Here is a 22,235-nt window from a genome sequence, read left to right as displayed (position 1 = left end):
AAGGGGTGAGACCCATTGGGGTGAGGAGTCACACAGTGACCCCACGGAAGCAGCCGCACCTTGAGATGAAGCAGTGAGATGGTTCACGGAGAATGGCTGTGGATTATGGAGGGGTTCATGGAGTGGGGTCTCCCCCACACAGCAGCACTGCACTACACACAACTGTAATCGTTGATGTTGACGGTTGCATTAATAACATCTGGAGCCACCAAACTGGCCTCTGGGGTCCTGAGCCCCAGCAGTCCCCCTGCTGTGTTTCCTGAATGCACGCACACACAGCTGGACCAGCTGCCTCCCATTCCTGTTGCCATGTCTTCCCGGCCACGATGGACTGTGTCTTCTCAAACTGTGAGCCACAGGAAATGTCTCCTTCCTCAAGTTGCTTCTTGTTGAGTGTTTGGTTACATCAACTTTGTTCCCAACATCGTTCTTTTGAAGAAACAATTGATATGTAATAGAATTTGGGGGATTGGGGGGGGCTTGCTAATGTTTCTTTTTAAGCATTCCTTTAGTTGTCTAAGATCAACTGGTACTTGCTTGGAGTGGATGAGGGTGGGCCTTGAGAGGTCCTGCCTACCCTCTGTAAAAGGGTTGTTTATGTAATGCTAAGCCTGGCATGTCTCGGAGATCTCTAAAAGCATCTGAAAGAATGGTATAGACAGAAGTTTAGGACTTTACAGGAATGCATTCTTCACTAATACTACTTTCAGTTCTTTGAAGAGCAATGCATCACACTTCAGAAACGATCATTGTAGCCAGAAATCACTTGCTTGGTCTTGGGCTTTTCCTGAGAGCTTGCTTAGAGATTCTAACAGGGGAGCACAGCTGTGACTACCACAGAACCTGGTGTTGAAGTCCCCAGGCCATGACACCACCCGCTGGCTGGGTCCTTCTCACGCCATGGCGCCTTCTCTTCCTCAGCAATGCACAGGGCTCAGGCCCTCTTTCCCCAGCCCAGCCCTTTCCTGGGCCTCTCCAGTTCTCCCCTTAGACCAGACCACACCTAGAGCACCCTTTCTTCCTCGCAGATCTGCTGAAAAACAGGCCTTCACCAATGCTCCTTACTGTGCACCTCAGAGCACGCCATTAGTGACCTGTTCTCGTAACTGAGATGAAGATGTGCTCAAGAGACATTTGTGTCTCTCCCTTTGGCTATCAGACTCTTTTTTTTTTTTTTTTGAGACAGGGTTTCTCTGTGTAACAGCCCTGACTGTCCTAGATCTTGCTCTGTAGACCAGGCTGGCCTCGAACCCACAGAGATGCCCCTGCCTCTGCCTCCCGAGTTCTGGGATTAAAGGTGTGCGCCACCACACCTGGCTTGGCTATCTGACTATGGAAGCAGTGATCCCCAAGAAACCAGAGTTGCTCCAGGACTGCCATCACGGGGAGGAAAGATGCTGAAGCCTGGGGTGAGCCAGGAGAAGGGCTCGTTCCCAGGAAGGGATGTCACATGATTCTGACAGCTGTCAGGCTACCTTGCTGCAGAGACTGGAACTGAGACTGGGACAGGGGAGTGGCGGGCAGCACCACACCCTGCCAGGGACCTCTTACCCATGCGTTCCTCTTGCCTTCTTTTAAACCTGAACTTCATGTCAGGACCTGAGGGTATATTGGGGTGGGAGACAACGTAGCCACTGACAGGACCCCTGCTTCTCTTCCCGGTGTGACCACACTGAATAACTGTCCTTCCTCTGTCTTTCATTATTACTTGTCTATTTAACTGGCCCATTGAGGAGGTGGCTGACAGAGCCGTGGCCCTCGCTCAAACAGCTCCGATAACATCCTGTCCACTCCACCTCCAGGAAGCCCTGACCCTGCCTCCCAACTCCATGCCCTCAGCCTCCCTGGCTGCTGGCCTCCTGCTTGGCTTCCCAGTCTCCTCACAGCCCTCTCTGCGCAGCACCAATGGGTGCCTTTACAAAGGATGCTACTCCAGGTCTCCTTTGGAGTCTCCCCGCAGCCCTCCTTCTGCTCTTGCCTGCCACTGCCCAGGGGAGAGGTGACAAGGAGGGTCCTGAGGGGTGTGAGCAGAGAAGGGGTATCCCTGCAGTCTGGCTCCAAGGTCTGGTGGGGGTTCCAGGATCCAAGCATGAAGACCTGCCCCGCCTCACCGAGGCAATGGGCACAGAGCATGTGACATGGTGCTAAAGAACCCCACAGTTCCTAGGACAAGAAGAGACCTACCCACTCCCAAGTCTGAGTCAGATGTGTGTTCCTCCCGGACAAGCCTGGCTAGGATCTCTGTGTGTACGAGGGAAGGAAGCCAAGCCTGGAACTGTGGTGGACAGGGTCATCTCACAGCGACATAAAACACACCAACAGGGAAATGCTTGAAGGCAAAAACCGAAGAGAGCCACCAAAATGTTCAAAGAGGGCATCACTGCTGCTGAGGTTCCCCGCGTCTAGGGCTTTCTCTGTTCTCTAGGATGAGCAATAGTACCCAGAGCAGAAAGGAGCTCCCTGTTCCCTGTGACCCCATGGCCAGCAGATCTCCTGATCTCTGTTCCCACCACCAAAAACCTTCCGGAAGGTTTTCTTCTTGCTGGCTGCCCATGACCGACCAATCCAGAGAGGGCTGAGGAATCCAGACTTAAGAGGTGCCTCATGTGTCTGCTCGGGATCCCACTTCCAGCTTAAGATATAGTTGGGTGCCTGTTTTTCTTTCAAAGCTGAGGACTGAGCATGGAGAGGCAAGAACATGGTAAGGATTTCTGCCAGGAAACCGGGGGCAGGGGGCAAGCTGAGGGGCACACAGAAGTGACCAGAGCAGTCTGTGGGAAGACCTTTACCACCTTCCTGGGGTGGGTCAGGTCCTTGTACTGCACCACATAAAGCAGCAGTCTTCACGATGGGGGAGTACCCAGAGCTGAGGCTGGGGAGGAAGCATTGGGAAGCCGGAGGGCAGAACTGATCTCATTCCATGACAGGATACACACTGTTTCCCAATCCAGGGCTGCCCTAGGACTCCCAGCCACAGCTTCAGCGGTCAGCAGCAGTGTGTCCCTGAGGCAGGACACTGTCCTGTGCCTCAAGGGATCTTCAGGCCATGAGCCCACAGTACTGGGTGTTGCCCTGACTCCCAGGACCCTTTACCAAATGCTGCAAAAGGGAAAGGCTCCCCAGGAGCCCCAGTGTAGCGAGGTATGGGGCAGAAAAAGCACCCCTGCCAGCTCTTGGCTATGCCTTTCCAGCCCAGCTTTGAACCACACACTTGTACCCAGCCATGTTCCAGAAGTAACTGCAAAAGCCAACACTGGCTGGACTCTTGTGGACATGTGACCCACCTCCTGAACCTCTGGAACCTGAATTATCTCATCTGTGAAATGGTAGGAAGGGACCTCAGAGCCTCCCCCAGGGGCTGACTGGAGGGATACTCCCTGCCCCTCCCGGAGCCTCTACACTTAGGGTCTAGAGGCAGTTCCCCCACAGGTCCTACACGCCGTTTACCGCCCTGTTTCACGGAGGAGGCAAGGGCAGGCTAGCACCCAGTGACTATCACCCGGGATCACACAGAGGGTTGCCAGGAAAGTCCATGGCTCTCAGCCGTGTTTTAAGGTTTCGCTCTTGACCTTGGACAAGTCCCTGGTCTGGGTCACCTCAAGGGGATCACTGGCGGTAGAACTACACCTGCCCTTGCCCACACACACCCTCGAGGAAGAGAGTAGGACCACCTGCCCGACTCTCAGTCCCAGATGGGTTGCAGCCTGGGAGCAGAGGAGACGCCGGACTTCCCGCCGCGACCCCGCAGTCCCACATCCGTCCCGGCCCATGTCACCCTCCACCCGTAACCTAAGGCATCATCTGTTACCTTCCCGTCATGGTGGCCACGCGCCCAGCAGCCTAGCACCGATCCGCAATCCACTGACTGTGTCCCTGACAGAGGACTCACGGTCCGGCTGAGGGAGGAACACACCCAATCCGCCAGGGCGGCTCCGCCCAGCCGGCAGCCGGGATGAGGGGTGCAGGGGACAGACAGTCTCAAGGGGCACAGGGGATGCCGGTGCAAGCGCCAACCCTGGAGCCACTAGAGACTGACACTAGAGACACCCAACTTGAGTGGGTCCGTCACGTCCTCGCCAACCCGGACTCCGTTGCCACCTCCCGGATTCCGGGCATACTTTTCCTTTTAAAGGGAATGAAGTTATAATAAACATGCACGAGTTCGCACCCCACCCCACCCCCCCATTCACCCTCCCTCCCACCTCATCTGCCCTCCCCCACCCATGCCTTCCCCCACCCACATCCCGAGACACTTTTAAGGGATGTGGTAGGAAAGTAAAACCCAGAGAGTCCGTGCGCGCGCGCACTTCCTTGGAGTTCCCGCTGCTGCCCCAGGCAGCAGGAAAAACAGTCGGACTTAGGTCTCCCAGACACTTCTAGGCACCCACTGCCTGCCGGGGCACTAAGGGACTCCACTAATCTGTGCAGTCCCCTATCGAGAGGGCAAGGTCCAGAACATCTTTCTTGTATGGGGAGCTGAATTGCCCTTAAGACCCGACACCGGCGCTTTCCTGAGAAACGCAGTTTATTTGTTTGTTTGTTTATTTTTGACAAGGTTCTGTGTAATCCGTGCTGTCTTCAAACTCCCTTTTGTGTAGCCAAGAACGACCTGAGCTCCTGATCCTCTTCCCCCTGCCTCCCTCTGCTGGGATCACAGAAACACTCAGTTTACACATCGCTGAGGATGGAACCCGGGGCTTTGCGCATACTAAGTCAGCACGCCAGCCAAACAGTATTTCTTATTAAAATCAAACCAAGACTCCCGGTTATAGTAAAACACTGCTGATAAATCAAGGAGGATTATCTGCCCTAAAATGATCTGATGATATGAAAGCATTTAGGAAATCATTTTCTCATTTGCTGAGAGAAACCTGTTCTCACGGAGCTGACATCATCGGAGAGGAGGGTCTACAGTTGTTGTTATTATTATTATTACTTTTTGGCACGTGTCTTGGCCCTTTCTGTCAAGCTGTGATTTGAGGGTTGGTTAAATACTAAGTGTGAAAGATTCCGCGGTCCCTCTGCCCATGTCAGGAGAAATGTCTCCACAATTGTCAACACAGAGGAACAGGCATGCGAGGCTGAGCAGAAGTCGCCAGCTGAGTGGTTTAACCAAGCATAGAGGTCTCGCGAGAACCAAAGAGAATGACAGGTCAAAGGCAGGGGCTGGGAAGATGGTTCCTGGAACAAGCATGAGGACTGGGGTTCAAATCCCCACCACGGAAGAAGTTGGAGTCCAACCCCAGTGGTGTTGAGGGCAGGGGCAGGAGAACCGCTGGGGCTCACTGGCTGCCCCCGGAGCTCTGGGCTCCATGAGAGAGCCTCTATCAACGGAAAACAGTGGAGAGTGACTCAGTAGGACGCTCAAAGTCTTCCTCTGGCCTCTATGCCTTCACCTGCCCACCACCTCCCACTTAGCTTGCTCATACACCACACACACTCACACAGGGACGTTGTATGACTTGTGTGATTGTGGGCATGCAGGGATCTGCCTATGGATCTGGGATCATTTGTTCACCTGCTCTCGAAGGACATTGCTCAGTCCCACTAGAGACGCAGAGCATCCAAACAAGACCAGCCCCTACCACGGGGACACAGTGGACACCAGAGCATTCTGATTAGTGGCTACTGGGCACGTCCTGCAAGGAACGTGTGCTGCCTTGAGCCAGGAGGCAAAGGGGTCAGGCACTGTGTCTTCTGCAACTGTTAGAATTTGCTGGGGATATGGATGTGGATGTGGCCCTTGCTAGGCATGACAGGTGCCAGTGGGGCACTTGCATGGGTAAGTGTGGGAGGGGAGGTGGCTTCCTGGACAGTGGTGGGATGTAGCAGCTGGACAAGTGGGTGTGGGGACGTGTAGGCTGTGGGGATGTGGTTTGTGTTGGGAAGCAGGAGGGAGCAGGGGAGGGACTTAGAACTCTGCTACAGACGTGGGAAGCTTGATTCACGTACAAGTTCAACCTTGTATGTTCAGTGGGTCCCTGAGGATGTGGGTGTGAGCAGAGGACCTTCCATGAGAAGGGAAGGAGCAGCAGAAGAGGTCCGGGATGAATAGGGCAGGCCTGGTAAGAAGGAGTGGCTGAGAAGACATCTGGGTCAGTGAAGTTCTTTCCTTGTAATCGTGAGGCCGGAGCCCACTTTAAAAACAAACAAACAAACAAGCCAGGTCTGGTGGTATATGAGTTTGCAATCTGAACACAGGGGAAGCCTGGTGGCCTGCCAACCTAGCCTATTTGACGAGCTCTTGGGCAGTGAGAGATGTTGCCTTTGAACAACCAAGGCAGACAGCACCTTAGGAAGAACAGCTAAAGTTGACACTCTGGCCCCCACACGTACAAGCACACACATGCACCTGCATCCACACAAACACAGACAAAGAAAGCAATTCAGGGACGCTAGGGAAGCCAGCAGAAGAGCTCTAAGAGCTTGGGAACAGTGGCCCCCATCTCCAAGGACAGGGAGGGATCTGGGATTGGTAAAAGAAGGCCCATGGAAGTAGGGGTTCCACACACAGCCCTATCATAGAAGAAGAGGAACAGGCACCATAGAGAGAGGCTGAGCCCAGGAGGCCGTAGGGGTGTTATAACTGCCCTTTTCAGGAAGAGGAGAAACACACAGATCTGTGAGGTCACCGGGTGGGGAATGGTGTCACCTTGTGTTTGAGCTGAGGTTGGTAAGATGGAGGAACACTCAGACAGAGGCTTGAATCACGTATTGAGTTCTGTGACTTGGAGAGAGGAGCAGCAGGTGGGCTCTGAGAAGTCTGAGGTCAAGGACAGGACATAGATTGACACACAGTCTGCCCCAGAAGGAAATGGAGGTACAGAAGCTCGCCAGGAGCAGAGCTGGAGCTTAGAGCAGATGAGCCTCAGAGAAGACAGCAGATGCCCTGATTAACCCTCAGCAAGCATGTCTTCCCGCCAGGCCTGAGCCCCACACTCTTCAGGAACGGCCAAGAACTCAAGGATGAAGCAGGGTGTGGGGCTTCTTCTAGCCACCACGCCAGACCAATAAGATGAGGATGAAAAGATCTGAAGGTCTGCAAGTGCCTCAGATGGCTTCCTCCAGGCCCTATCTAGAACCAAAAACAAGTCCCACATGAAGAGGAGAATGAGGGTCTTGCAGCCCTTCCAAAGTATGGTGATTAATCTTGTCAATGGGATAAGATTTTAGAATAACCATGCAAAAAAGTCTCTGGGCATATCTGGGGTTACCTAACTTGGGTTAACTGAAGGAGGAGACTCTGAATGTACCATTCCATGGTTGAGTTTCCAGACCCAACTAGAAAGAGACAATGATAGCCAGCATGATGGTACCAGCAGGTAAAAGGCACCAGACAAGCTGAGTTCTGTCCCCAGAGTCCACGTGGCAGAAGAACTAGCTCCCACCGGTTGTCCCGACCTCCACAAGGGAGTCACGGCCTGTGCACACCCAAACACACGCACACACTGTGATGGCTAACCGTGGTTGTCAACTTGGCCACGGAATCGACTGAAACCTAAGTCTCTGGACTCGGCTCTGGAGAATCTTCTTGACTAGATCATTTGAGGTGGGAAGGCTCAGCCTTAATCTGGACTTATTGCTGAAGATCCGAAGACCCACCCTAAATCTGGGCCACACCTTCGGGTGGCAGAACACGTAAAAAGACACTAAGAAGGAAGCCTGCATTATTTTCCTTGTTTGCCCTTACGCTGGACCGCAAGTTCACCAGTCCTGTGCTTAGGCCTTCCTTTGCTGGCTTTAGGACCGACTTCTTCAGGACTCCAGCACAGCCTGGAGACCAGCTGAGACAGGCAGCCTCATGGACTGAACAACTACTGGGTTCTTGGCCTTTCTGTCAGGAGACAGCCATTGTTGGACTAGCCGAACAACAGTCTATAAACCACTCCAGTAAAAATCCTCTTAATATAGATTTATTCTGTCCTGCTCTTCCAGAGAACTCTGACTCATACACACATACACACAAATAAATAAATGAAGTAACTTTTTATAATAATAAAAAAAATAGCCGGGCGGTGGTGGCGCACGCCTTTAATCCCAGCACTCGGGAGGCAGAGCCAGGAGGATCTCTGTGAGTTTGAAGCCAGCCTGGGCTACCAAGTGAATCCCAGGAAAGGCGCAAAGCTACACAGAGAAACCCTGTCTCGAAAAACCAAAAAAATAAAAATAAAAAAATAAAAAAAATAATAGTAAGGTGGCTGAGTATAAGCTTTCATCTGCTTCCTGAATGTGGATCAAATGTGACCAGCAGCCACCTGCTGCTGATGCCGCCAGGCCTGTCCTGCCTTGATAGACTGTGTTTATTGGGACTCTGGGCCTAACAAATTTGTTTGACAGGTATTTTGTCTCTACAATGAAACAAGTAACTTGTCCACATAACCACTATGTGGCCCTGCAGAGGAGGCCGCGTGCCCTCCCCAGCCGACAGGAGGGTGTGGAGGGTAGTTATAGGCAGCCACAGGGATGTACCAGCTCCCTGAAGGCTGGTCTACCTAAGCTCTCCCCTCCCTCTAGGCTATGGCTGGCTTCTGTGAGGAGTCAGGAAGGGGGTAGGCAGTGAGGATAGAGGTAGGGGGGAGGAAATAACATTTCTACCTGGGAAGGACAATCTCATGTAACACTGGAAAGTGCTAAACCAACACCCATTAACCTGAAACACCTGGCACGCCAAAGCCATCCACTGGATAACGTCTCGTGTCTTTCTGACTATTTCAGTCAAACAATACCATCCGCTTGAGGGTGTTTTCTGTTGGAACTGAGGAAATGAAATGTGGGGAGAGGGCTCAGAGGGAGAAATGCTCTAGGGAGCCTCTAAGGACCAGCTCAGAGACCACTTGGCTCTGGGGACCCCACCCTTCCTGACCGCATGCTTTCTGCTTCAACACAAGTCCATTTTTACTCCTGAGTCTTTACTTTCTCTCTCCATGGACATTCAGTTCTCTTTTGCCCCCGGACGAATCTAGACACCTGGGCAGCTGGCCCATGGTACTGACACTCCCTTTATATTTCCTTCTCGGGACATCAGTGGGTAAAACTCTGAGCCACGGTGGGATAACCTAAATCTGTATGGCTGAGGCATGGTCACTCATATATCCCAGAATAAACCTTGTCTTTTATTCCTTTGAGATCTATTACATTTCTTTATTTGTTTCTTTCTACAACAGTAGTCTACACAGTAAGGTCTAGGTGAGCTAAGGTTACACAGTAAGACTCTGTCCCCTCCACCCCCAAAAAGTGTTGGCAAGCTTCCAAGTGGCCTCATCATCATTCAGTCCTGTTCCAGCTGTTTAAACTGACAACTGACTTGGGAAATAAATCGACAGATTTTCAACGCGGCCCTCCAGTGATTTGCTTTGCTTTGATTTAGTTTCTCATGGTTTGAAGCGGGGCTGAGGGGTGCTTTGCAGATGTCCCATTTCAACTTCTCTAGAAGAACATGAGACACCTCATGGTTGAAGGACTGAAAGCTCCCCTAATCTCTTCATCTCTCCTAAATGAATCCAGTTTTAGTTACGTTGTTAACAGCAGGCCCTGCTCAGGTCTTCATCCTTGGAATAGTTTTGTAGTCAAATATTAACTGTTGAAAGCCAAAGGGTAGGTTTGCGCATGACATAATGTTGTCTGGTAGTCTCCAAATTGACGCACTTGCTCCAGGAGGGAGTAGCTCATGAGCCTCAGGAGGTAAACAAGAATGTCACATGTCCAGGAGAACAAAAACTTGGGAGATTCTCTTAGCTCCCTCCCAGGGAAGAGAATTCTTGGATGGTCAGCTGCCTGCAGGCTTCCCAGACAGCTCTAGGGCTGCAGCTGGGGTGGGCTTTGGGGTGATGCATCTACTCTTGAGTCGTCCCTACTCTGTATAAGTCACCTCAGCCATTTCTAACCCAATAAAAGTCATTGGTCCAGCAAGGTAGACATTGGTCTAGTTGTTACTTTGGTCTATCATGAGTTCCCTTCCTTGGGTGACCAGTCGTTAAGTGTTGCATCTTTCCAGGGAATCTGTCACACAATACCATGTGTATTTACTGATGATGCTTGTACATCTCCAGGCAGTAGTCATAGCTGGGTGTCTTAATCACCCTCCACCTTATTGTTTAAGACAGGGTCTCTCACTGCTCTCAAACTCAACAAGTAGGCTAGACTGGCTGGCCAGTGAGTGCCAGGGATCTGCCTGCCTCTGCCTCCCAACTCTGAGATTACAAGCTATGTGTCACTACAGTTTGCTGTTGTTGTCTAAAATATAACAAAACAAGAGTTTTAGGATCAAACTCAGAACCTCATACTTGCAGGCCAAGCAAGCTCTCTCCGCAGCCCAAGGAGGTTAGTTTAGTGAGGTTGGTGTGCTTATAAAGTAGACTCGGGGAAATTCACCATATTCTTAAAGGGGAATTGATGCAGTTTCATAATAGAATTTTTGTCAATTCAGTTCATATCTCTGAGATACATGTTGGATGAAGCTTAATACAACTGGTAGATAGATGTTCATGCCAAGCAGAATAGGCATTTTTTTCTTTACCATTTTAGTTACCACACAAAATAAGTTTAATTATGACATTTTTATACATATCATTGTACTTTGTTCAAATTTGTTTCCTATCACTCTTCCTTGCTCCCGTGTGTGTGTGTGTGTGTGTGTGTGTGTGTGTGTGTGTGTGTGTGTGTGTGTGTGTACATATCCATACATGTGGAGGCCCAGAGGACAAGCTCTGGAGCCATCTGACTTTTTTTTCTTTTTCTTTTTTTAGACCCAAGGGTCTTGATGGCCCTGCTTCCTTAGCATTGGAATTACACTGTGCCTCGGTTTTTCACAAGTCCTGGGGTGAAACTTAGGCCCTCCTGCTTGCAAGGCTTTATCAACTGAGCCATGTCCCCAATCCTCCTTGCTTCTTTAGAGTCTCGTTGTTCTCTGGTCTTAGGCTAAAGCTGGACCAAGGAGCCTCCCAAGTTCCCAAAACTCTGAGGAGGAAAACACCATTCCACCTGTGTGTCTGACCTGGGAGAGATCCATCCGACAAACGCAGTTACAAATGGCCCTTGATATTCAGGAGTCCCACGTCTCTGCATCTCAGACCATCTCAACCTTGGTCACCCAACCGGAAGCCACTCTGGGGCTGGGGATGTGGCTGAGTGGCAAAGCATTTGTCCAGCATGCACAAGGCCCTGGGCTCCATCTCCAGCACAAAGGGATAAAACCAGAGCCTGCTGAGCACACAGACAAGAGTTTCCCCCTGCAGGGCCACAGCCACTCACTGTCTCTGAGACCATGTCACCTGCAAACCAAGACACATTTTGCTTCTTCTTTCCTATGGTGACAACCAATGCGGATGGGCAACGCTTCCATAAGAGCTTCCCCAAACGCTTTCCCAAAATGGTCAGCAGCCAACCCTACCATGCCCCAAACCCAATGTGTCTCCAGAGGAGACTCAGTGTGCAGCCAAGGGGAGCTACCACACTGACCAGCCCTAAGAGGGCAGGAGGCCCCGGAGCCGTTCCCTCCGCCCTCCCCTGGCAGCGTGAACACAAGCATTTAGGGCATAAAGGATGGCAAGGAAACTTGGGGTTGGGGTAGAAGACCAGAGCTGGCACCCCCACATCACAGGTTCATTTCTTTACCTTGGTGGCTGAGCCGATGCTCTGTCTCCCTGGCACCCTCCTTCCCTGATAGCTGCCAGCAGCTCCTCTGGGGGCAGCAGTAGCTGCCCAGCCTCTTTGGCACCGCCACTCGGAGAAAGACTGGATGGCAACCAAAGTGTCCCACTGCTGCAGCTCCCAGGAGCTCTCGTCTCACCTCTGCCTCGGCAGGAGACTTGGCCTGAGGTCCAAGCCTAGAAGGTGTGGCCGGAAGCACTTTGGGGTCAGCTAAGGACAAGCTAGGACGGGAGAAGTTTAGGAAGGAAAAGCCTGCCTCCCTGGAGATCCAGGATGGCAGGACAAAAGCAGTAAGAGCCGCCCTCGGGTTTCATAGAGGCTGGCAAAGACGGCTCTCAACGCGAATTCTTCCTGGGATAAAGAGGTCATGAGCCCTTGGTAAGGTCAATGTTCACAGGGCGGATGGCCAAGAAAACAGAACCCATGGTGCCTAGGGAGATGACCATATGCCCTCAACCTCATTTACCAAGGTTGCTAAATGCCTTTTTTTTTTAACCAAGATGCCTCCTGATAAGTTTTGCTTGCCTTGAAAGGAGGACCATTTATTTTATCTTAATTATTTTCTTTTATACTTTTCTGTTATGAAACTCGTACTGCATTGAAAAATGTGCATGGATAGGAAGAAGAAAAGTCACCTCCGGACTTGGTGTTCACTGGCTCGTGTTGTTTACTGTTTTTTGTTTTAAATATTTATTTTTATTTTTATGTGTATGAGTGCTCTGCCTGCTTGCACATCTGTGCACTATGTGTGTGTACCTGGTGTCCTCGGATGCCAGAACAGGGACCAGGTTCTCCAGAACTGGAGTGACAGATGGTTGTGAAACACCATGTAGTGCAGGGAACTGAACTCAGGTCCCCTGCAACAGCAGCAATTGCTCTTAATCACTGAGCCACCTCTTCAGCCCCTTTGGTTTTGTGTATTTGGAACAGAGTCTCCTTTAGCCCAGGCTGGCCTTGAACTCACTATGTAGCCAAGGATGACCCTGACTTTCTCCTGCCTCCATCTCCTTAGTGTTGAGATTACAGCTGTGCACCGCCATGCCTGGAGTATCCTTCTCTGGGGATGGCACCTAGGCATGATTCATGGTGGGCGGCCACTCTACCAGCTGTGCCCGCCTATGCGATAGTTTCATGTTTGCAATGTCACAGTCCCTTCGTGGCAATGACAGACGTTTGTCACCCTCTTGGTTCTGATCTTGGTTTCCCTGATCCTACAGCCCCTTTCACATGGTGCTGACAGATCCAACTCCCAGGATCTCCTGGGAAGAGATTCCAGGAGTCACATGCACTGCGTTAGGTCTCAAAGAAACCCAGGATAAATGGCTAAGTTGCCTATTAACGTCTCAAATCAGCTGGCTCTCAGTGAGTACCTGTCACAGAGTCCTGGCTCCTCAGCACCTCTCACCCTCGTCCCCTGCCCTAAACCTGGGCAGCCCCCCTCCCCCCAGAGCTTTGCTTCCCAGCCCCCAGCTCCTGATTCCTATACAACTCAACCATTCTGGCCGTTGGTTCCCATGAGCTCTCTTGGCTCTTGGCTCTGCTCTTGGCCTCTTGGTTCTTTTTCACGCCTCCCTTCTCCTCTCTCACTCTCCTTGTCTCTCCTCTGCTGGCCTGTTTCAGTCTGAACTCTTCCAGATGCCTCTGGCCATGCCTTCCCTCATATCTACAGTAAAACCCTCCCCCTCAACCATACCTAAGAGCAGCCAGCCATGTCCTCATTTTCATCACGCTATGCATACAATTTCTAAATCCAGCATTTATGAGCACAATCAGTTGATGGAATTGGGGGGGGGCAGTGTTTTGAGATGGTGTCTGGTGTATCCCCTGCTGGCCTCCAACTCCCTAAACAGTCAAGGATGACCTTGAACTTCTCATGCCCCTCCCTTCACCTCTTGAGTGTTAAGATTACAGGGGTGTGCCACCGAGCCACGTTTATACAGTGCCGAGGATCACCCAGGGTTTTGGGCGTATGAGGCAGGCTCTATCAGCTGAGCCACGGCCCCAGGCCCTGGATGGTGGTTTTCATTTGAATCTTACATCCCTTCAGAGTGAGTGGGACTCTTCACGGTCATACAGTGCAGAACCCAGCAAAGGGCTGGGTAGAGATGAGGCAAGCTCAGGATAATTATCAAGAGAGAGAGGTGCTACTGTGTGGCCATGCTGTTTGAAACAAGCGGCCAGTGAGGTATAAATAAGTTGGGGGCCGGCACGCAAACTTCCTATCCTTTTGCTGGCTCCACTCTCTAGACCAAGAACAGGGCTCCATTCAGAAAAGCTGCCCAGTAAATATTTGTCCAAAGCAAGTTGTTTTAAACGTTTTGGAAAATTTCCTGTTCCTGTGCTGGTCACCTATGTTTATGGTGCACACCACACACTGAGAAATTCAAATGTCATTCTTGGCAACACTTCCACCCCTGAATTGAATTTGTGTGCATGGGGAAGACTTTAGTAAGTCACGATGTCTAGGTCCTTTTAAAGGCAATTTGTACTTGCTGCTTTATTTTTTATTTTATGCGTTTGTGTGTGTCTGGGTGTGTATATATATATACACCATGTGGGAGCCTTTGGAGTTCAGAAGTGTCTAACTCCCTGGAACTAGAGCTACAGATGGAAACTGGAGTTTGAGACAGGCTCTCCTCTAGCCCAGGCTGACCTGAGATTCACAGTTTATCTCAGGTTGGCCACAATCTCAAATAACCTACTGTTTCAGCCTCTCTGATGCCGAAATGTCAGGAGTGAACCATCATTGCCCAGTGGGACATTTTAGCTACCGTAACAACTCTAAAAAACCTGATCTCCATGGCAACAGGTGGCAGGGATTGGCTTTGTCGTTTATTTATTTGGTTAGCGATTTGATTAACTCATTTTATGAAGGCTGTTTCTTCTAAAGAGGACGGCCTCTGAAGCCCATGTTGAGTTCATCTTTTAGCCTGGCTGCAGAGAGTTTCCTCAAAGTCAGTTTAAGTTATTTATTGGTCAAAAGTTGTACGTAAGACCTCTTGGAGAGTTTGGGCAGTTTTGTGTGTGCGTGTGTGGTCGGCCCAGCACAACCTCTGCTCTTGTTCCTCAGGAGCCGTCTACCTCTATTTTTGTTACTGTTGCTGTTTTGGGTTTTGTTTTGAGGAAGAGTCTCTCGCTGGCCTGGATCACACCCAGTACTCCAGACTGGCTGGCCAGCAAGCCCCAGGGATCTGCCTGTGCCTGTCCCTTTGGTACCGGGGTTACAGTTGCCCATCACCACACCCAGCTTTTGTTTGTTTGTTTGTTTGTTTGTTTTTTCTCTCATGGGTATTGGGGATCAAACTCGGGTCTTCATGATTACAAGGTAAGCATTCTACTGACCAAGCCATCTCCTGAGCCCCCAAAGGAAGGGTTTTTGGTGGTGTTTGTGTTTTGTTGTGTGTATGGTGCATGAGGATTTTTTTAATTGGTTTTGTTTTTTACCCTTTGCTACTGATGCACCTGTGAAGCCCAAATGCTGCTACTGTGGTTGTTTTGTTCTATTTTGTTTTTTTCCTATTGTTCAGCCACCACCAAATACCAGACTTCCTCATTTTGATCACTTCTCAGAATGTTGCCTTCCACACGCACGTGGTCTTCCAGTCCCCTAGGGATACGTGTGACTTGTTTTAAAGTCTGGTTTCCTTAAAGATCTTTGGCTTTGGAGTAGCTTATTGTTCAGGGGATGTTGGGTCAGAGATTGTGGGTCTCTGGGTATTATGGTTAATCTTGGTTGTCAACTTGACTAAATCTGTCAACTAAAAGGAAAGCTGCTGGACACTCCTGTGAGGGATTTCTCTTGATCAGATTATTTGAGGCGGGGAGGCCCACCCACATGTGGGTGGCACCTTCTGGTGGCAGTCCCAGGTAACAGGACATGGCAGAAGGAAACTCTGGTTTTGCCCGCTTGCCCCGACCCTCCTGTAAGCTCATCTACTCTGCTGTGATAGATTTCTTCACTGATACTAGAACAACTTCCTTGGGCTTTGGTGTAGACTGGAGACCAGCAGCTCCCAGGAAACCTCCTCCAGGTCTTCAGCACAAGATTGGGACTGCTGACGCCCCTGCTTGGGGACTGAGCAACTTGCTGGACTCTTAGTCTCTCTGTTCAACAGCCACTGTTGGGCTCCCCAGATCCACCGTGTACGTAATTTAACAACACCCCATTTAAGGTGCAGTCATCCTTCTACCTGTCTATTCCTTTTCAAATCTTTTGTTTTTATTTCATGTGCATTGGTGTTTTGCCCACATGTATGTCTGTGTGAGCATGTTGGATCCTTTGGAACTGGAGTTACAGACAGTTGTTAGCTGCCGTATGGGTGTTGGGAACTGAACCTGAGTTCTCTGGAAGAGAAGCCAGTGCTCTTAACTGCTGAACCATCTCTGACTAGTACAGATTGTGGCACCACAAACTGGTTTTAAAGAAACAGAATTGTAAGGATGAATTTGTCTAGTTGACTTGGTGGTATCTGGAACTAGCTCTCCAACTCAGTAACACCTGGTTACTAAAGACTCTCCTGGTGACACGTGTACTGAAAGCACATGGTGTGAACTACTTAAAGAACTATGAAAGACAAATGTATTTGGTAGTCCTGTTCACCTCTTGTGGGGAATGAAGAGTTTGGTGACTGTATATAAAAGTTTGGGAAGTAAAGAAAACACGGACGCTGAGGAGTTACTTCCAGCCTCTCTGGATAAAGTGCAAAGGGGAAAGAGTAAGTCCAGGGATAAAAATTTAATTTTTGTTTATTGATTCGATGTGTCTTTTACGTCATCTATGTTGATCCCATTCATTTCCCCGTTCCTTCACATCCACCCTCCACCCCTGCACCCCCCCCCCAATAAAACAAAATTTAAAAGAAACAAAAATAAGGGGGAAAAAAACTTAAAATGTCATCATGGAAGCTGCAGGTGACACAGTGAGTCATGTCATGAACCCCTCTGTCCATGTATCTTTAATGCAAGTGTTCAGTGCAGAGTCATTGATCTGGTTCAAGGCCTCTGGTTTCTACTGCCTTCTCGATGATGGGCCTCGCTAGGACTCCTCCTGCATACTCCATTGTTGCCCTGTATTGTGGAGATCCTGCAGCTTTGGGTCTGCAGGTCAGGTCCCTTCACATGCTTCAGCAGATCATACATGGGGTGGATGATGGAACGGGCCAGTTCATATCCTTGGGTCTGGGCCTGGGCAGATGTAGGGTTGGTCCACCAGATGTGAAATGGGGACAGTTCCCCCATGCTTACAACTTAGGGAATGGCTCACCCGCACCTGTCTTGTGTGGAATGATGCCCTCCCCCCTGCTCATCAATGCCTGAGGCAGGTGGGAGAGCTGGCCCTGTGGTCATAAGAGTGGGAGAGCCATCCTTGACCCCCACCAGCTGCAACACTAGGGAGAACAGGGCCTGCACCTCACCAGGGCAGCACAATAGAGCCAATCTTGTTGGCACAGGTATGGGTGAGCCAGGCCCAAAATTGTGAGCATAGGAGAGCTGTCCCCACTAACCATTTGTCTTGTGGCGGCATGAGTCGGGGAGAGTTGCCCTCTCCCCACACACACACCCATCAACGCCTGGGGCAGGTGGGAAAGCTGGCCCCGTGGTCCTGAGAGAGAGAGAGAGAGAGAGAGAGAGAGAGAGAGAGAGAGAGAGAGAGAGAGAGCTGGAGAGATGGCTCAGAGGGTAAGAGCACTGGCTGCTCTTACAGAGGTCCTGAGTTCAATTCCCAGCAACCCACATGGTGGCTCACAACCATCTGTAATGAGATCTGGTGCCCTCTTCTGGCCTGCAGGGACATATGCAGGCAGAACACTGTATATGTAATAAATAAATCTTAAAAAAAAAGAAAAGAAAAGAAAAGGAGTTGGGCAGTGGTGGCACACTTAATCCCAACACTCAGGAGGCAGAGCCAGGCAGATCTCTGTGAGTTCGAGGCCAGCCTGGTCTACAGAGCGAGATCCAGACAGGCACCAAAACTACACAGAGAAACCCTGCCTCTGGGGGGGCGGGGGGGGGGGGGGGGGGGGAGAGCTAACCCTGTTAGAGATAAAAAAAAAAAAAATTAACAGGCCCTAACTAAGGGTGTCTAAGTGTACCCTGGAAAAGGATCTTCCCAATTCCAGCAGCCATAGCACTCAAGTTGCCAAAAAAATCAAACTGAAACCCTTACTATACAACTGACCGACTTAAAACAAAGCTGAAGCCCAGCCCCGGAGGGTGTCGGCAGTTAAACTGAGGCCGCTGGTTGGAAAAGAGCGGGGCCTCTAACTCGTGTGGGGGGAGAGCACTGAAGAGACAGAAGCTCTTGAACTCTCACATTCTGTTGGGGTTGCTTTGGTTGAGGAAATAGTCTTGATGTAGAAGAAATGTGATAGTTGATTAATGGGCTGGTCGATGTAAAAACTACAGCTGGCATCCTAAAGAGAACAAGAGAGAGTTCATTCTGGCGCCATTTTGAGTGACTGTGGCCTGAGAACACAGATTCGTGTTACACCACACTCCATGTTCCAGCGTGGAAGCAGTTTCACGGGTTTTTGTTCATTTGCTTGTTTGTTTTATAGTTTTACAGGACAAAGAAAATCAACTTCAAAATACATTGGTGGGTCCACCAGAGGGATGGGCACAAAAAGATGGGGCCAACTAGAGACCCAAGACGCCATCTGATGAATTCTTAGCTCTTGGGTTGGTGGAGGCCAGTGTTCTGCTAAGTTAACCAATTCTAAGAGGGTTTCGTTTATTATCACATGGTGTAGTTCAGATACACAGTGAGGCAAGGAATGGCTGTCCAAGAAAGCTAACACAAGTCCAAGATGAAGTAATTAGCCTCTGAACCTAGAAAATTCCAGTCTCTCCACAGTACTAGAATCCAATTGGTCCATCAGCCTCTGCAGACACAATGCCTTCCAGGAGATTTTTTTTTTTGTGGTGTTTGTTATTTTTAGTTGTTTGTTTGTTTGTTTGTTTGTTTGTTTTCTCACAGACACAGCCTCTTCTCAGAAACGCTCTCATTCACAGGCTGTAACCAAAGGGACTTGAATGGCTGGAAAATTGGTAATAAAGACATTTAGGGAAGAAGTTTTTAGATGGATCTCTCCAAATCGACAAAGGATGTGAGGATACTTATGTTCAGCGAAAGGTGACTTCTACAGAGGATCAGCGATCAAGTAGATAGGATGACCTGTTCTGTGAAGAGTCAGCTTCCTAGTCGCTTTTCTACTACCGTGACAAAACACCATGACCAAGGCAACTTACAAAAGAAGGAATTTTTTCTTTTCTTTTTGGTTTTTCCAGACAGGGTTTCTCTGTGTAGCTTTGTGCCTTTCCTGGAACTCGCTCTGTAGACCAGGCTGGCCTCGAACTCACAGAGATCAGCCTGCCTCTGCCTCCCGAGTGCTGGGATTAAAGGTGTGCGCCACCACCACCTGGCAAAAGGGTAGCGTTACATATGAGTTTATTAGGGCCGTTCTCAGTCAAACCACCAGAGCTTCTTTCTCAGGCCGTCTGTGTTACTGCCCAGCGGGTTCATGAACAAAATGATTATGGTGGCAGAGGTGGAGGCTATGCGTGTGCCCAATAACATGAACTTCCACTCACAAGGCCGGCCTGGATCTAGCTACTGCTGAACGGCAGATCTGCCAGCAGCAGAGATCAACAGTGAACCCTCTGTTTGGCACTGGGGACAGACGGAAGGGTGTAGGTAGACAGGGAAAGCAAGAACGGACTCCGTAAGGCAGCAGCTTCTTTTCCCAGAAGCCATTTCAAGAAGAGAGACAGTAGGAAGGCCCAAGGCAGATAGTTGAAACCTAAGTGAAATATTTTATGAAACTTAAAAACCATTTTGTGTGACTTGGAATCATGATGCCTGTAAGGTAGGAGTTTGTCACCAGCAAGCTCTGATGTGTTAATGGACTGGCCACATGCAGCTCAGATACAGCCAAGCCCAAGACAGGCCTTGATATACTAATGAACTAACCCCAAGGTCGCACTAATAGGTTGGTGAACCAGCCCCAAGTTGTGAACCCTGATAGGGCAAAGCCACCGCCCAATGAAATGATACAAGCATGGAAACTTTGGGAATGGTCTCAAGGATCCCAATGCCCTGCTCCCAGGACAACGCCTTCCCAAGACTGTGTTGATACCCACCAGCAAGAGGACTTGAGGTTGGCCTCTGTGTGTGGTGGCCCTGGCTTCAGTGACCGTTGAATTCCCACCGTCGCTGGGCTCACACACTCACTTGCCAGCATGAGCGGCTGGCCAACATTCCCAAGGACTTCCTGGACCACTCCCAGTGCCATCCCTCCAGCCTGCCAGAGCTGAAGGACTTCTCCGCGGACATGGGTTGGGTCTGCACGCTTCCGAAGTGTCCTCACCAGAGAAGATTACCCAGCAGAACCCTGCAGCAGCACTTTCTGCACACAAAAACTGTCCCTGTTGGGTGTGATGTCCGTTTAACTTTCATAGTAGGTATATAAGACTTTATATATATATATATACATATATATATATATTTATAAGTTAAAGTATTATATTTTACATATGGTAGTGTAAGGAATGTTTGCCTGGATAACCTGAGCATATTCAAAAGACAAATCTCATGTGGATATCCTAATTGCTGAGTGCCTCAGCCCATGCTCTCTGCAGCAGGTGTCTTAACAGGATCAACATACAACAGGGGAGGATCAAGATACACAGGCGCCCTATAAAACACCCAATCCTGAGTCCTGTCCGCCAACTCCCCGCTCTGGAACCTTCCCGTCCCACAGGGAGCTGTTTACTTGCTTCAGTAGAACCTGTAGCTTTCACTTGTGCTGTGTCTCCGTATTCTCTTTCCTAGAAATTCAATTCTTGGGTCCAAAAAGTCAGTGATCCCCAGATGAACACCAGCACTCCAGTTACAGACCATTCCCTAGGGTGACCAGCCAGTGACCTGATGTCGAGCGGACCACATTTGCCCCATCCTGGAATGGTATCACTTTGCCCTTACTTGAAATAGATTTGTATTCTGGCTATGAATCTGCCTTCCCTGCATGTAACACTTCAGCCTAAACCACCAGGCACATTATATATTCCACACAGCACTGCTTCTGATCAAGGAGCTCTAAAGCCAAAGAAGTCCAGCAGTGGGCCCATGCTCATGGAATTCATCTCTTTTACCACGTTCCCTGATATCTATCCTGAAGAAATCTGACTTGACAAACAGCAATAATTATGTGGCAATGGCCTAGATGGATGGGGCAGGGTCCTCAAGAAGGCTGCTGTATATGTTTAGAATCGGCATCCAACAGACGGTACTGATTTTCATACAGACAAGACGCATGGGTCCAGGAACCAAAAGAAACGAGAATGGTCCACTCTGACCATCACTTTAGTGATCCACTAGCGAAATTTGTCCTTCCTGTTCCCATGACTTTGCGCTCTGCATGCCAGAAATTTTGGTTCCAGAAGGAGAGAGTGCTTCTGCCAGGAAGCACAACAAATGTTCCATTAAACTGGAAGCTAAGATTCCTCCTCTTCCTGGCCGCTTGGGCTAAGGAGCAACCGGACAACTGATTGATTTAGACTTCCAGGAAGAACGAGGATGCTTCTGCACAATGGAGTAAGAAAGAGGATGCCTGTTGGTGTTACCATGTCAATGAGGATAACCCAGTAACCCAATCCAGACTGGATAGCAAGTGGCCCCTCAGGAACGAAGGTGCTGGTCACCCCTCCATGCAATGAACTCAAATCTGCTGAGATGCCTGCTGAGGGTCGGTGAGACGCAGAATGGCTAGTGGTACAGGGTAGGTAAGGCCACACACAGGATCACTTACAGTAATGAGTACTGTAACTGTCATAAGCATGTCTGTCCATGTCTTAGTTTGAGTTTCTGTTGCTGGGATAAAAACACCATGACCAAAAGCAACTTGTGGAGGAAAGGGTTTATTTTATGCTGTTGTTTGTAGTCCATCATCCAGGGAAGTCAGGGAAGGAACTCAAGGCGGGAACCTGGAGACAGGAACTGATGCGAAGGCCATGAGGAGTGCTGCTTCCTGGCCTGTTCCTCGTGGCTTGCTTTCTATACCATGTGCAATCACCTGCAGAGGGGAGGCACTGCCCTAAGTGAGCTGGGCCCACCCGCATCAATTATTATTTAAGAAAATGCGCCCCCAGGCTTGCCCACTGGCTAATTTTGTAGGGACATCTTCTCAGTTGAGGTTCCGTCTTTTCTATGACTTTAGTTTGTGTGTCGTTTACAAAACACTAGCCAGCACAGTCCTATTCTGTTCAGACGTTTATGAAGATATGCATGTAATGTATAAACACATACATTAAGCAGATATTTGTGTTTCCTTTCCTGTTTGTTTATAATGTAATATAAGACTGGCTGAATAATATCAGTGGTTAAGTGTTGCAAATCTGAATTACCAATCTTAAGTTATAGAACATTGAAAGACTAAGCACTCCAAAGGGACTTTACCACCTGTTTGGAAAAAATAATGTGTTTGAGGTTGTACATGAGACTACTGTATCATGTTAGGCAGAATTATGACCTTATTATATATATTGCCTTTAGAAATAACGCATGATATAAGGAAAAATGATCATGTGTC

General features: G+C 49.5%; 1 protein-coding gene across 3 annotated transcripts in view; it reads right to left on the bottom strand.

Annotated features, from left to right (window-relative positions):
• Positions 1-11,782, bottom strand: part of Lims2 (LIM zinc finger domain containing 2) — a 38,527-nt gene extending 26,745 nt beyond the window's left edge. For 2 of the 3 annotated variants that reach the window (XM_076554880.1, XM_076554881.1), the window contains exon 1: positions 3,809-4,103. In XM_076554880.1, the coding sequence (XP_076410995.1) occupies positions 3,809-3,819 (11 nt within the window). In that variant the 5' untranslated portion in view covers positions 3,820-4,103. Of the gene's footprint in view, positions 1-3,808; positions 4,104-11,613 lie in introns of those variants that run through there. The other variant, XM_015996663.2, reaches the window with a different exon arrangement.
• Positions 11,783-22,235: the final 10,453 nt, after the last annotated feature.

Source organism: Peromyscus maniculatus, chromosome 19, assembly GCF_049852395.1.
Source record: "Peromyscus maniculatus bairdii isolate BWxNUB_F1_BW_parent chromosome 19, HU_Pman_BW_mat_3.1, whole genome shotgun sequence".
NCBI classification, from domain to species: Eukaryota; Metazoa; Chordata; class Mammalia; order Rodentia; family Cricetidae; genus Peromyscus; species Peromyscus maniculatus.
This window is presented reverse-complemented; position numbering and strand designations above follow the sequence as displayed.